The 20,772-nt window shown below is 41.1% G+C and overlaps 1 protein-coding gene across 1 annotated transcript in view; it reads left to right on the top strand.

The window, feature by feature from the left end:
• Nucleotides 1-3,139: 3,139 nt before the first annotated feature.
• LOC129923434 (mucin-2-like) overlaps nucleotides 3,140-20,772 on the top strand; it is a gene marked incomplete at its 5' end in the record, with an annotated part of 24,763 nt that continues 7,130 nt past the window's right edge. The window contains 5 exons of the mRNA XM_056014338.1: nucleotides 3,140-4,705; nucleotides 6,440-8,591; nucleotides 13,305-15,517; nucleotides 16,118-18,226; nucleotides 18,386-20,639. Of these exons, the coding sequence (XP_055870313.1) occupies nucleotides 3,140-4,705; nucleotides 6,440-8,591; nucleotides 13,305-15,517; nucleotides 16,118-18,226; nucleotides 18,386-20,639 (10,294 nt within the window). The remainder of the gene's footprint in view (nucleotides 4,706-6,439; nucleotides 8,592-13,304; nucleotides 15,518-16,117; nucleotides 18,227-18,385; nucleotides 20,640-20,772) is intronic.

The following is a 20,772-nucleotide window of genomic DNA, read 5'->3' as shown; positions in this document are numbered from 1 at the left end:
TAGAACTACACCAACTACTACTACCACAACTACTACTACCACGCCAACTACTACAACTATACCAACAACTACAAATACACCAACTACTACCACTACACCAACTACTACTACTACACCAACTACTATTACCACACCAACTACTACTACCACACCAACTACTACAACTACACCAACTACTTCAGCTACATTAACTACTACTACCACACCAAGTACTACAACTACACCAACTACTACTACCACACAAACTACTTCAACTTCACCAACTACTACTACCACACAAACTACTACAACTACACCAACTACTACTACCACATTAACTACTTCTACCACACCAAGTACTACTACCACACCATTTACTACTGCCACACCAACTACTACAACTACACCAACTACTACAACTACACCAACTACTACTACCACACCAACTACTACTACCACAGCAACTACTACTACCACACCAAGTACTACAACTACACCAGCTACTACTACCACACCAACTACTACTACTACACCAACTACTACAACTACACCAACTAATACTACCACAACAACTACTACTACCACACCAAGTACTACAACTACACCAACTACTACTACCACACCAACTTTTACTACTACAACAACAACTACAACTACACCAACTACTACAACTACACCAACTACTACAACTACACCAACTACTACTACCACACCAAGTACTACTACAACACCAACTACTACAACTACACCAACTACTACAACTACACCAACTACTACAACTACACAGACTACTACAACTACACTAACAACTACTAACATACCAAGTACTACAACTACACCAACTACTACTACCACACCAAGTACTACAACTACACCAACTACTACTACCAAACCAACTACTACTACTACACCAACAACTACAACTACACCAACTACTACAACTACACCAACTACTACAACCACACCAACTACTACTACCACACCAAGTACTACAACTACACCAACTACTACTACCACACAAACTACTACAACTTCACCAACTACTACTACCACACAAACTACTACATCTACACCAACTACTACTACCACACCAACTACTACTACCACACCAAGTACTACTACCACGCCATTTACTACTGCCACACCAACTACTACAACTACACCAACAACTACAACTACACCAACTACTACTACCACACCAAGTACTACAACTACATCAACTACTACTACCACACAATTTACTACAACTACACCAACTACTACAACACCAAGTACTACAACTACACCAACTACTACTACCACACCAAGTACTACAACTACACCAACTACTACTACCACACCAGCTACTACTACCACACCATCTACTACAACTACAACAACTACTTCAACAACACAAACTACTACCACACCAACTACTACTACCACACCAACTACTACTACCACACCAACTACTACTACCACGCCAACTACTACAACTACACCAACAACTACAAATACACCAACTACTACCACTACACCAACTACTACTACCACACCAACTACTACAACTACACCAACTACTACTACCACACCAACTACTACTACCACACCAACTACTACAACTACACCAACTACTACTACCACACCGTCTACCACAACTACTACTACCACACCAACTACTACTACCACACCAAGTATTACAACTACACCAGCTACTACTACCACAACAACTACTACAACTACACCAACTACTACTACCACACCAAGTACTACAACTACACCAACTACTACTACCACACCAAGTACTACAACTACACCAACTACTACTACCACACCAGCTACTACAACTACACCAACTACTACTACCACACCGTCTACCACAACTACTACTACCACACCAACTACTACTACCACACCAAGTATTACAACTACACCAGCTACTACTACCACAACAACTATTACAACTACACCAACTACTACTACCACACCAAGTACTACAACTACACCAACTACTACTACCACAGCAACTACTACTACCACACCAACTACTACAACTACTACTACCACACCAACTACTACTACCACACCAAGTACTACAACTACACCAGCTACTACTACCACACCAACTACTACAACTACACCAACTACTACTACCACACAAAGTACTACAACTACCACAACTACTACTACCACACCAAGTACTACAACTACACCAGCTACTACTACCACACCAACTACTACTACCACACCAAGTACTACAACTACACCAACTACTACTACCACACCAACTTTTACTACTACACCAACAACTACAACTACACCAACTACTACAACTACACCAACTACTACAACTACACCAACTACTACTACCACACCAACTACTACAACTACACCAACTACTACTACCACACCAACTACTACTACCACACCAACTTTTACTACATCAACAACTACAACTACACCAACTACTACAACTACACCAACTACTACACCAACTACTACTACCACACCAACTACTACAACTACACCAACTACTACTACCACACCAACTACTACTACCACACCAACTACTACAACTACACCAACTACTACTACCACACCAACTACTACTACCACACCAAGTACTACAACTACACCAACTACTACTATCACACCAACTACTACTACCACCACACCAACTACCACAACTACACCAACTATTACTACCACACCAACAACCACAACTACACCAACTACTACAACTACACCAAGTACTTCAACAACACAAACTACTACCACACCAACTACTACTACCACGCCATCTACTACAACTACACCAACAACTACAAATACACCAACTACTACCACTACACCAACTACTACTACCACACCAACTACTACTACCACACCAATTACTACTACCACACCAACTACTACAACTACACCAACTACTTCAACTACACTAAATACTACTACCACACCAAGTAATACACCAACTACTACTACCACACAAACTACTACAACTTCACCAACTCCTACTACCACACAAACTACTACAACTACACCAACTACTACTACCACACCAACTACTACTACCACACCAAGTACTACTACCACACCATTTACTACTGCCACACCAACAACTACAACTACACCAACTTCTACTACCAGACCAACTTCTACTAATACACCAAGTACTACTACCACACCAACTACTACTACCACACCAACTAATACAACTACACTAACAACTACAACTACACCAACTTCTACCACCACACCAACTACTAATACTACACCAACTACTACTACCACACCAACTACTACTACCACACCAACTACTACAACTACACCAACTACTAATACCACACCAACTACTACTACACAAGCTACTACAACTACACCAACTACTTCTACCACACCAACTACTACAACTACACCAACTACTTCAACTACACCAACTACTACTACCACAACTACTACTACCACACCAACTACCACAACTACACCAACTACTACTACCACACCAACTACCACAACTACACCAACTACTACAACTACACCATCCACTTCAACAACACAAACTACTACCACACCAACTACTACTACCACACCAACTACTACTACCACGCCAACTACTACAACTACACCAACTACCTCAACTACACTAACTACTACTACCACACCAAGTACTACAACTACACAAACTACTACTACCACACAAACTACTACAACTACACCAACTACTACTACCACACCAACTACTACTACCACACCAAGTACTACTACAACACCATTTACTACTGCCACACCAACTACTACAATTACACCAAGTACTACTACCACACCAACTACTACTATTACACCAAGTACTACTACCACACCAACTACTACTACCACACCAACTACTACAACTACACCAACAACTACAACTACACCAACTACTACTACCACACCAAGTACTACAACTACACAAACTACTACTACCACACAAACTACTACAACTACACCAACTACTACAACACCAAGTACTACAACTACACCAACTACTACTACCACACCAACTACTACTACCACACCAACTACTTTAACTACACCAACTACTACTACCACACCAACTACTACAACTACACCAACTACTACTACCACACAAACTACGACAACTACACCAACTACTACAACTACACCAACTACTTCAACAACACAAACTACTACCACACCAACTACTACTACCACGCCAACTACTACAACTACACCAACAACTACAAATACACCAACAACTACAACTACACCAACTACACCAACTACTACAACTACACCAACTACTACTTCCACACCAACTACTACAACTACACCAACTACTACTACAACACTAAGTACTACAACTACACCAACTACTACTACTACACCAACTACCACATTTACTACTACCACACCAACTACTACTACCACACCAAGTACTACAACTACACCAGCTACTACTACCACACCAACTACTACAACTACACCAACTACTACTACCACACCAACTACCACAACTACTACTACAACACCAACTACTACTACCACACCAAGTACTACAACTACACCAGCTACTACTACCACACCAACTACTACTTCTACACCAACTACTACAACTAAACCAACTAGTACTATCATACCAACTACTACTACCACACCAAGTACTACAACTACACCAACTACTACTACCACACCAAGTACTACAACTACATCAACTACTGCTTCCACACCAACTACTACTACCACACCAACTACTACTACCACACCATCTACTACAACTACACCAACTAATACTACCACAACAACTACTACTACCACACCAAGTACTACAACTACACCAACTACTACTACCACACCAACTTTTACTACTACAACAACAACTACAACTACACCAACTACTACAACTACACCAACTACTACAACTACACCAACTACTACTACCACACCAAGTACTACTACAACACCAACTACTACAACTACACCAACTACTACAACTACACCAACTACTACAACTACACAGACTACTACAACTACACTAACAACTACTAACATACCAAGTACTACAACTACACCAACTACTACTACCACACCAAGTACTACAACTACACCAACTACTACTACCAAACCAACTACTACTACTACACCAACAACTACAACTACACCAACTACTACAACTACACCAACTACTACAACCACACCAACTACTACTACCACACCAAGTACTACAACTACACCAACTACTACTACCACACAAACTACTACAACTTCACCAACTACTACTACCACACAAACTACTACATCTACACCAACTACTACTACCACACCAACTACTACTACCACACCAAGTACTACTACCACGCCATTTACTACTGCCACACCAACTACTACAACTACACCAACAACTACAACTACACCAACTACTACTACCACACCAAGTACTACAACTACATCAACTACTACTACCACACAATTTACTACAACTACACCAACTACTACAACACCAAGTACTACAACTACACCAACTACTACTACCACACCAAGTACTACAACTACACCAACTACTACTACCACACCAGCTACTACTACCACACCATCTACTACAACTACAACAACTACTTCAACAACACAAACTACTACCACACCAACTACTACTACCACACCAACTACTACTACCACACCAACTACTACTACCACGCCAACTACTACAACTACACCAACAACTACAAATACACCAACTACTACCACTACACCAACTACTACTACCACACCAACTACTACAACTACACCAACTACTACTACCACACCAACTACTACTACCACACCAACTACTACAACTACACCAACTACTACTACCACACCGTCTACCACAACTACTACTACCACACCAACTACTACTACCACACCAAGTATTACAACTACACCAGCTACTACTACCACAACAACTACTACAACTACACCAACTACTACTACCACACCAAGTACTACAACTACACCAACTACTACTACCACACCAAGTACTACAACTACACCAACTACTACTACCACACCAGCTACTACAACTACACCAACTACTACTACCACACCGTCTACCACAACTACTACTACCACACCAACTACTACTACCACACCAAGTATTACAACTACACCAGCTACTACTACCACAACAACTATTACAACTACACCAACTACTACTACCACACCAAGTACTACAACTACACCAACTACTACTACCACAGCAACTACTACTACCACACCAACTACTACAACTACTACTACCACACCAACTACTACTACCACACCAAGTACTACAACTACACCAGCTACTACTACCACACCAACTACTACAACTACACCAACTACTACTACCACACAAAGTACTACAACTACCACAACTACTACTACCACACCAAGTACTACAACTACACCAGCTACTACTACCACACCAACTACTACTACCACACCAAGTACTACAACTACACCAACTACTACTACCACACCAACTTTTACTACTACACCAACAACTACAACTACACCAACTACTACAACTACACCAACTACTACAACTACACCAACTACTACTACCACACCAACTACTACAACTACACCAACTACTACTACCACACCAACTACTACTACCACACCAACTTTTACTACATCAACAACTACAACTACACCAACTACTACAACTACACCAACTACTACACCAACTACTACTACCACACCAACTACTACAACTACACCAACTACTACTACCACACCAACTACTACTACCACACCAACTACTACAACTACACCAACTACTACTACCACACCAACTACTACTACCACACCAAGTACTACAACTACACCAACTACTACTATCACACCAACTACTACTACCACCACACCAACTACCACAACTACACCAACTATTACTACCACACCAACAACCACAACTACACCAACTACTACAACTACACCAAGTACTTCAACAACACAAACTACTACCACACCAACTACTACTACCACGCCATCTACTACAACTACACCAACAACTACAAATACACCAACTACTACCACTACACCAACTACTACTACCACACCAACTACTACTACCACACCAATTACTACTACCACACCAACTACTACAACTACACCAACTACTTCAACTACACTAAATACTACTACCACACCAAGTAATACACCAACTACTACTACCACACAAACTACTACAACTTCACCAACTCCTACTACCACACAAATTACTACAACTACACCAACTACTACTACCACACCAACTACTACTACCACACCAAGTACTACTACCACACCATTTACTACTGCCACACCAACAACTACAACTACACCAACTTCTACTACCAGACCAACTTCTACTAATACACCAAGTACTACTACCACACCAACTACTACTACCACACCAACTAATACAACTACACTAACAACTACAACTACACCAACTTCTACCACCACACCAACTACTAATACTACACCAACTACTACTACCACACCAACTACTACTACCACACCAACTACTACAACTACACCAACTACTAATACCACACCAACTACTACTACACAAGCTACTACAACTACACCAACTACTTCTACCACACCAACTACTACAACTACACCAACTACTTCAACTACACCAACTACTACTACCACAACTACTACTACCACACCAACTACCACAACTACACCAACTACTACTACCACACCAACTACCACAACTACACCAACTACTACAACTACACCATCCACTTCAACAACACAAACTACTACCACACCAACTACTACTACCACACCAACTACTACTACCACGCCAACTACTACAACTACACCAACTACCTCAACTACACTAACTACTACTACCACACCAAGTACTACAACTACACAAACTACTACTACCACACAAACTACTACAACTACACCAACTACTACTACCACACCAACTACTACTACCACACCAAGTACTACTACAACACCATTTACTACTGCCACACCAACTACTACAATTACACCAAGTACTACTACCACACCAACTACTACTATTACACCAAGTACTACTACCACACCAACTACTACTACCACACCAACTACTACAACTACACCAACAACTACAACTACACCAACTACTACTACCACACCAAGTACTACAACTACACAAACTACTACTACCACACAAACTACTACAACTACACCAACTACTACAACACCAAGTACTACAACTACACCAACTACTACTACCACACCAACTACTACTACCACACCAACTACTTTAACTACACCAACTACTACTACCACACCAACTACTACAACTACACCAACTACTACTACCACACAAACTACGACAACTACACCAACTACTACAACTACACCAACTACTTCAACAACACAAACTACTACCACACCAACTACTACTACCACGCCAACTACTACAACTACACCAACAACTACAAATACACCAACAACTACAACTACACCAACTACACCAACTACTACAACTACACCAACTACTACTTCCACACCAACTACTACAACTACACCAACTACTACTACAACACTAAGTACTACAACTACACCAACTACTACTACTACACCAACTACCACATTTACTACTACCACACCAACTACTACTACCACACCAAGTACTACAACTACACCAGCTACTACTACCACACCAACTACTACAACTACACCAACTACTACTACCACACCAACTACCACAACTACTACTACAACACCAACTACTACTACCACACCAAGTACTACAACTACACCAGCTACTACTACCACACCAACTACTACTTCTACACCAACTACTACAACTAAACCAACTAGTACTATCATACCAACTACTACTACCACACCAAGTACTACAACTACACCAACTACTACTACCACACCAAGTACTACAACTACATCAACTACTGCTTCCACACCAACTACTACTACCACACCAACTACTACTACCACACCATCTACTACAACTACACCAACTACTACTACTACCACACCTACTACCACAACTACACCAACTACTACAACTACAACAACTACTTTAACAACACAAACTACTACCACACCAACTACTACTACCACACCAACTACTACAACTACACCAACTACTACTACCACACCAACTACCACAACTACTACTACCACACCAACTACTACTACCACACCAAGTACTACAACTACACCAAATACTACTACTACACCAACTACCACAACTACTACTACCACACCAACTACTACTACCACACCAAGTACTACAACTACACCAGCTACTACTACTACACCAACTACTACAACTACACCAACTACTACTACCACACCAACTACCACAACTACTACTACCACACCAACTACTACTACCACACCAAGTACTACAACTACACCAGCTACTACTACCACACCAACTACTACTTCTACACCAACTACTACAACTAAACCAACTAGTACTACCATACCAACTACTACTACCACACCAAGTACTACAACTACACCAACTACTACTACCACACCAAGTACTACAACTACACCAACTACTACTTCCACACCAACTACTACTACCACACCAACTACTACTACCACACCAACTACTACAACTACACCAACTACTACTACTACCACACCTACTACCACAACTACACCAACTACTACAACTACACCAACTACTTTAACAACACAAACTACTACCACACCAACTACTACTACTACACCAACTACTACAACTACACCAACTACTACTACCACACCAACTACCACAACTACTACTACCACACCAACTACTACTACCACACCAAGTACTACAACTACACCAACTACTACTATCACACCAACTACTACTACCACACCAACTACCACAACTACACCAACTATTACTACCACACCAACAACCACAACTACACCAACTACTACAACTACACCAAGTACTTCAACAACACAAACTACTACCACACCAACTACTACTACCACACCAACTACTACTACCACGCCATCTACTACAACTACACCAACAACTACAAATACACCAACTACTACCACTACACCAACTACTACTACCACACCAACTACTACTACCACACCAACTACTACTACCACACCAACTACTACAACTACACCAACTACTTCAACTACACTAACTACTACTACCACACCAAGTACTATAACTACACCAACTACTACTACCACACAAACTACTACAACTTCACCAACTCCTACTACCACACAAACTACTACAACTACAGCAACTACTACTACCACACCAACTACTACTACCACACCAAGTACTACTACCACACCATTTACTACTGCCACACCAACAACTACAACTACACCAACTTCTACTACCAGACCAACTACTACTAATACACCAAGTACTACTACCACACCAACTACTACTACCACACCAACTATTACAACTACACTAACAACTACAACTACACCAACTTCTACCACCACACCAACTACTACTACCACACCAAGTACTACAACTACACCAGCTACTACTACCACACCAACTACTACTTCTACACCAACTACTACAACTAAACCAACTAGTACTACCATACCAACTACTACTACCACACCAAGTACTACAACTACACCAACTACTACTACCACACCAAGTACTACAACTACACCAACTACTACTTCCACACCAACTACTACTACCACACCAAGTACTACTACCACACCAACTACTACAACTACACCAACTACTACTACTACCACACCTACTACCACAACTACACAAACTACTACAACTACACCAACTACTACAACTACACCAACTACTTTAACAACACAAAGTACTACCACACCAACTATTACTACCACGCCAACTACTACAACTACACCAACAACAACAAATACAACAACTACTACCACCACACCTACTACTACCACACCAAGTACTACTACCACACCAACTACTACAACTACACCAACTACTACTACCACACCAACTACTACCACACCAAGTACTACTACCACACCAACTACTACAACTACACCAACTACTACTACCACACCAACTACTACAACTACACCAACTAGTACAACTACAACAACTACTACTACTACACCAACTACTACTACTAAACCAACAACTACAACTACACCAACTACACCCACTACTACAACTACACCAACTACTACTACCACACCAACTACTACAACTACACCAACTACTACTACCACACTAAGTACTACAACTACACCAACTACTACTACTACACCAACTACCACAACTACTACTACCACACCAACTACTACTACCACACCAAGTACTACAACTACACCAGCTACTACTACCACACCAACTACTACAACTACACCAACTACTACTACCACACCAAGTACTACAACTACACCAACTACTACTACCACAGCAACTACTACTACCACACCAACTACTACAACTTCACAAAGTACTACTACAACATCAACTACTACAACTACACCAACTACTACTACCACACCAAGTACTACAACTACACCAACTACTACTACCACAGCAACTACTACTACCACACCAACTACTACAACTTCACAAAGTACTACTACAACATCAACTACTACAACTACACCAACTACTACTACCACACCAACTACCACAACTACTACTACCACACCAACTACTACTACCACACCAAGTACTACAACTACACCAGCTACTACTACCACACCAACTACTACTTCTACACCAACTACTACAACTAAACCAACTAGTACTACCATACCAACTACTACTACCACACCAAGTACTACAACTACACCAACTACTACTACCACACCAAGTACTACAACTACACCAACTACTACTACCACACCAACTAGTACTACCACACCAACTACTACTACCACACCAATTACTACCACACCAAGTACTTCTACCACACCAACTACTACAACTAAACCAACTTCTACAACTACACCAACAACTACAACTACACCAACTACTACTACCACACCAAGTACTACAACTACACCAACTACTACTACCACACAAACTACTACAACTACACCAACTACTACTACCACACAAACTACTACAACTACACCAACTACTACTACCACACCAAGTACTACAATTACACCAACTACTACTACCACACCAACTACTACTACCACACCAACTACTACAACTACACCAACTACTACTACCACACCAACTACTACAACTACACCAACTACTACTACCACACCAACTACGACAACTACATCAACTACTACAACTACACCAACTACTTCAACAACACAAACTACTACCACACCAACTACTACTACCACGCCAACCACTACAACTACACCAATAACTACAAATACACCAACTACTACTACCACACCAACTACTACTACCACACCATTTACTACAACTACACCAACTACTACTACTACACCAACTACTACTACTACACCAACAACTACAACTACAACAACTATTACAACTACTACAACTACACCAAATACTACTACCACACCAACTACTACAACTACAGCAACTACTACTACCACACCAACTACTACTACCACACCAACTACTTTAACTACACCAACTACTACTACCACACCAACTACCACAACTACTACTACCACACCAACTACTACTACGACACCAAGTACTACAACTACACCAGCTACTACTACCACACCAACTACTACAACTACACCAACTACTACTACCACACCAAGTACTACAACTACACCAACTACTACTACCACACAAACTACTACTACCACACCAACTACTACAACTACACCTACAACTACACCAACTACTACTACCACACCAAGTACTACAACTACAACAACTACTACTACCACACCAACTACTACTACCACACCAAGTACTACAAGTACTACAACTACTACTACCACACAAACTACTACAACTACACCAACTACTACAACACCAAGTACTACAACTACACCAACTACTACTACCACACCAAGTACTACAACTACACAAACTACTACTACCACACCAACTACTACTACCACACCAACTACTATAACTACACCAACTACTACTACCACACCAAGTACTACAACTACACCAGCTACTACTACCACACCAACTACTACTTCTACACCAACTACTACAACTAAACCAACTAGTACTACCACACCAACTACTACTACCACACCAAGTACTACAACTACACCAACTACTACTACCACACCAGGTACTACAACTACACCAACTACTACTACCACACCAACTACTACTATCACACCAACTACTACTACCACACCAACTACTACAACTACACCAACTACTACTATCACAACTACACCAACTACTACAACTACACCAACTTCTTCTACCACACCAACTACTACTACCACGTCAACTACTACAACTACACCAACAACTACAAATACACCAACTACTACCACCACACCTACTACTACTACTACACCATCTACTACTACCACACCAACTACTACCACACCAAGTACTACTACCACACCAACTACTACAACTACACCAACTACCACTACCACACCAACTACTACTTCTACATCAACTACTACTACTACACCAACTACTACTACTACACCAACAACTACAACTACACCAACTACAACAACTACTACAACTACACCAAGTAGTACTACAACACCAACTACTACAACTACACCAACTACTACTACCACACCAACTACTAATACCACACCAACTACTACAACTACTACTACCACACCAACTACCACAACTACTACTACCACACCAACTACTACTACCACACCAACTACTACTACCACACCAACTACTACCACACCAAGTACTACTACCACACCAACTACTACAACTACACCAACTAGTACTACCACACCAACTACTACTACCAAACCAAGTACTACAACTACACCAACTACTACTACCACACCAAGTACTACAACTTCAACAACTACTACTACCACACCAACTACTACTACCACACCAACTACTACAACTACACCAACAACTACAACTACACCAACTACTACTACCACACCAAGTACTACAACTACACCAACTACTACTACCACACAAACTACTACAACTACACCAACTACTACTACCACACAAACTACTACAACTACACCAACTACTACTACCACACCAAGTACTACAACTACACCAACTACTACTACCACACCAACTACTACTACCACACCAACTACTACTACCACACCAACTACTACAACTACACTAACTACTACTACCACACCAACTACTACAACTACACCAACTACTACTACCACACCAACTACGACAACTACACCAACAACTACAACTACACGAACTACTACTACCACACCAAGTACTACAACTACACCAACTACTACTACCACACAAACTACTACAACTACACCAACTACTACTACCACACAAACTACTACAACTACACAAACTACTACTACCACACCAATTACTACAACTACACCAACTACTACTACCACACCAACTACTACTACCACACCAACTACTACAACTACACCAACTACTACTACCACACCAACTACTACAACTACACCAACTACTACTACCACACCAACTACGACAACTACACCAACTACTACAACTACACCAACTACTTCAACAACACAAACTACTACCAGACCAACTACTACTACCACGCCAACCACTACAACTACACCAATAACTACAAATACACCAACTTCTACCACCACACCAACTATTACTACTACACCAACTACTACTACCTCACCAACTACTACTACCACACCAACTACTACAACTACACCAACTACTACTACTACACCAACTACTACTACTACACCAACAACTACAACTACACCAACTATTACAACTACTACAACTACACCAACTACTACTACCACACCAACTACTACAACTACAGCAACTACTACTACCACACCAACTACTACTACCACACCAACTACTACAACTACACCAACTATTAATACCACACCAACTACCACAACTACTACTACCACACCAACTACTACTACCACACCAACTACTACAACTACACCAACTACTACTACCACACCAAGTACTACAACTACACCAACTACTACTACCACAGCAACTACTACTACCACACCAACAACTACAACTACACCAACTTCTACCACCACACCAACTACTACTACTACACCAACTACTACTACCATACCAACTACTACTACCACACCAACTACTACAACTACACTATTTACTACTACTACAACAACTACTACTACTACACCAACAACTACAACTACACCAACTACACCAACTTCTACAACTACACCATTTACTACTACTACACCAACTACTACTACTACACCAACAACTACAACTACACCAACTACTACTACCACCCCAACTACTACTACCACACCAACTACTACTACGACACCAACTACTACAACTACACCAACTACTACAACTACACCAACTACTACAACTACACCAACTACTACTACCACACCAACTACTACAACCACACCAACTACTACTACCACACCAACTACCACAACTACTACTACCACACCAACTACTACTACGACACCAAGTACTACAACTGCACCAGCTACTACTACCACACCAACTTTTACAACTACACCAACTACTACTACCACACCAAGTACTACAACTACACCAACTACTTCTACCACACCAACTACTACCACACCAAGTACTACTACCACACCAACTACTACTACCACACCAAGTACTACAACTACACCAACTACTACTACCACACCAACTACTACTTCTACACCAACTACTACAACTACACCAACTACTACTACCACACCAACTACTACTTCTACACCAACTACTACAACTACACCAACTACTACTACTACACCAACTACTACTACCACACCAACTACGAGAACTACACCAACTACTACAACTACACCAACTACTTCAACAACACAAACTACTACCACACCAACTACTACTACCACGCCAACCACTACAACTACACCAATAACTACAAATACACCAACTTCTACCACCACATCAACTACTACTACTACACCAACTACTACTACCACACCAACTACTACAACTACACCAACTACTACTAATACGCCAACTACTACAACTACATCAACAACTACAACTACACCAACTACTACAACTACTAGAACTACACCAACTACTACTATTACACCAACTACTACAACTACACCAACTACTACTACCACACCAACTACTACTACCACACCAACTACTACAACTACACCAACTACTACTACCACACCAACTACCACAACTACTACTACCACACCAACTACTACTACGACACCAAGTACTACAACTACACCAGCTACTACTACCACACCAACTACTACAACTACACCAACTACTACTACCACACCAAGTACTACAACTACACCAACTACTACTACCACAGCAACTACTACTACCACACCAACAACTACAAATACACCAACTTCTACCACCACACCAACTACTACTACTACACCAACTACTACTACCACACCAACTACTACTACCACACCAACTACTACAACTACACCATTTACTACTACTACACCAACTACTACTACTACACCAACAACTACAACTACACCAACAACTACAACTACACCAACTACTACTACCACACCAACTACTACAACTACACAAACTACTACTACCACACCAACTACTACTACCACACCAACTACTACAACTACACCAACTACTACTACCACACCAACTACTACTACCACACCAACTACTACTACGACACCAAGTACTACAACTACACCAGCTACTACTACCACACCAAGTACTACAACTACACCAACTACTACTACCACAGCAACTACTACTACCACACCAACTACTACAACTACACCAAGTACTACTACAACACCAACTACTACAACTACACCAACTACTACTACCACACCAACTACCACAACTACTACTACCACACCAACTACTACTACCACACCAAGTACTACAACTACACCAGCTACTACTACCACACCAACTACTACTTCTACACCAACAACTACAACTACACCAACTAGTACTACCACACCAACTACTACTACCACACCAAGTACTACAACTACACCAACTACTACTACCACACCAACTACTACTACCACACCAACTACTACTACCACACCAACTACTACAACTACACTAACTACTACCACACCTACAACCACAACTACACCAACTACTACAACTACAACAACTACTTCAACAACACAAACTACTACCACACCAACTACTACTACCACGCCAACTACTACAACTACACCAACAAATACAAATACACCAACTACTACCACCACACCTACTACTACTACCACACCAACTACTACCACACCAAGTACAACTACCACACCAACTACTACTACCACACCAAGTACTACAACTACACCAACTACTACTACCACACCAACTACTACTTCTACACCAACTACTACTACCACACTAACTACTACTTCTACACCAACTACTACAACTACACCAACTACTACTACTACACAACCTACTACCACACCAAGTACTACTACCACACCAACTACTACTACCACACCAACTACTACAACTTTACCAACTACTACTACCACACCAAGTACTACAACTACACCAACTACTACTAGCACACCAACTACTACTACCACACCAACTACTACAACTACACCAACTACTACTACGACACCAACTACTACAACTACACCAACTACTACAACTACACCAACTACTACTACCACACCAACTACTACAACCACACCAACTACTACTACCACACCAACTACCACAACTACTACTACCACACCAACTACTACTACGACACCAAGTACTACAACTGCACCAGCTACTACTACCACACCAACTTTTACAACTACACCAACTACTACTACCACACCAAGTACTACAACTACACCAACTACTTCTACCACACCAACTACTACCACACCAAGTACTACTACCACACCAACTACTACTACCACACCAAGTACTACAACTACACCAACTACTACTACCACACCAACTACTACTTCTACACCAACTACTACAACTACACCAACTACTACTACCACACCAACTACTACTTCTACACCAACTACTACAACTACACCAACTACTACTACTACACCAACTACTACTACCACACCAACTACGAGAACTACACCAACTACTACAACTACACCAACTACTTCAACAACACAAACTACTACCACACCAACTACTACTACCACGCCAACCACTACAACTACACCAATAACTACAAATACACCAATTTCTACCACCACATCAACTACTACTACTACACCAACTACTACTACCACACCAACTACTACAACTACACCAACTACTACTAATACGCCAACTACTACAACTACATCAACAACTACAACTACACCAACAACTACAACTACTAGAACTACACCAACTACTACTATTACACCAACTACTACAACTACACCAACTACTACTACCACACCAACTACTACTACCACACCAACTACTACAACTACACCAACTACTACTACCACACCAACTACCACAACTACTACTACCACACCAACTACTACTACGACACCAAGTACTACAACTACACCAGCTACTACTACCACACCAACTACTACAACTACACCAACTACTACTACCACACCAAGTACTACAACTACACCAACTACTACTACCACAGCAACTACTACTACCACACCAACAACTACAAATACACCAACTTCTACCACCACACCAACTACTACTACTACACCAACTACTACTACCACACCAACTACTACTACCACACCAACTACTACAACTACACCATTTACTACTACTACACCAACTACTACTACTACACCAACAACTACAACTACACCAACAACTACAACTACACCAACTACTACTACCACACCAACTACTACAACTACACAAACTACTACTACCACACCAACTACTACTACCACACCAACTACTACAACTACACCAACTACTACTACCACACCAACTACTACTACCACACCAACTACTACTACGACACCAAGTACTACAACTACACCAGCTACTACTACCACACCAAGTACTACAACTACACCAACTACTACTACCACAGCAACTACTACTACCACACCAACTACTACAACTACACCAAGTACTACTACAACACCAACTACTACAACTACACCAACTACTACTACCACACCAACTACCACAACTACTACTACCACACCAACTACTACTACCACACCAAGTACTACAACTACACCAGCTACTACTACCACACCAACTACTACTTCTACACCAACAACTACAACTACACCAACTAGTACTACCACACCAACTACTACTACCACACCAAGTACTACAACTACACCAACTACTACTACCACACCAACTACTACTACCACACCAACTACTACTACCACACCAACTACTACAACTACACTAACTACTACCACACCTACAACCACAACTACACCAACTACTACAACTACAACAACTACTTCAACAACACAAACTACTACCACACCAACTACTACTACCACGCCAACTACTACAACTACACCAACAAATACAAATACACCAACTACTACCACCACACCTACTACTACTACCACACCAACTACTACCACACCAAGTACAACTACCACACCAACTACTACTACCACACCAAGTACTACAACTACACCAACTACTACTACCACACCAACTACTACTTCTACACCAACTACTACTACCACACTAACTACTACTTCTACACCAACTACTACAACTACACCAACTACTACTACTACACAACCTACTACCACACCAAGTACTACTACCACACCAACTACTACTACCACACCAACTACTACAACTTTACCAACTACTACTACCACACCAAGTACTACAACTACACCAACTACTACTAGCACACCAACTACTACTACCACACCAACTACTACAACTACACCAACTACTACTACCACACCAACTACTACAACTACACCAACTACTACTTCCACACCAACTACGACAACTACTACAACTACTACAACTACACCAACTACTTCAACAACACAAACTACTACCACACCAACTACTACTACCACGCCAACTACTACAACTACACCAACAACTACAAATACACCACCTTCTACCACCACACCAACTACTAATACTACACCAAGTACTACTACCACACCAACTACTACTACCACACTAACTACTTCAACTACACCAACTACTACTACTACACCAACTACTACTACTACACCAACAACTACAACTACACCAACTACTACAACTACACCAACTACTACTACCACACCAACTACTACAACTACACCAACTACTACTACCACACCAACTACTACTACCACACCAACTACTACAACTTCACCAACTACTACTACCACACCAACTACCACAACTACTACTACCACACCAACTACTACTACGACACCAAGTACTACAACTACACCAGCTACTACTACCACACCAACTACTACAACTACACCAACTACTACTACCACACCAAGTACTACAACTATACCAACTACTACTACCACAGCAACTACTACTACCACACCTACTACTACAACTTTACCAAGTACTACTACAACACCAACTACTACAACTACACCAACTAATACTACCACACCAACTACCACAACTACTACTACCACACTAACTACTACTTCTACACCAACTACTACAACTACACAAACTAGTACTACCACACCAACTACTACTACCACACCAAGTACTACAACTACACCAACTACTACTACCACACCAAGTACTACAACTACACCAACTACTACTACCACACCAACTACTACTACCACACCAACTACTACTAC

Source organism: Biomphalaria glabrata, chromosome 16 (genome assembly GCF_947242115.1).
Source record: "Biomphalaria glabrata chromosome 16, xgBioGlab47.1, whole genome shotgun sequence".
Classification (NCBI taxonomy): domain Eukaryota; kingdom Metazoa; phylum Mollusca; class Gastropoda; family Planorbidae; genus Biomphalaria; species Biomphalaria glabrata.
The sequence above is the reverse complement of the archived record's forward strand: the minus strand, read 5'-3'. Positions and strand labels throughout refer to the sequence as shown.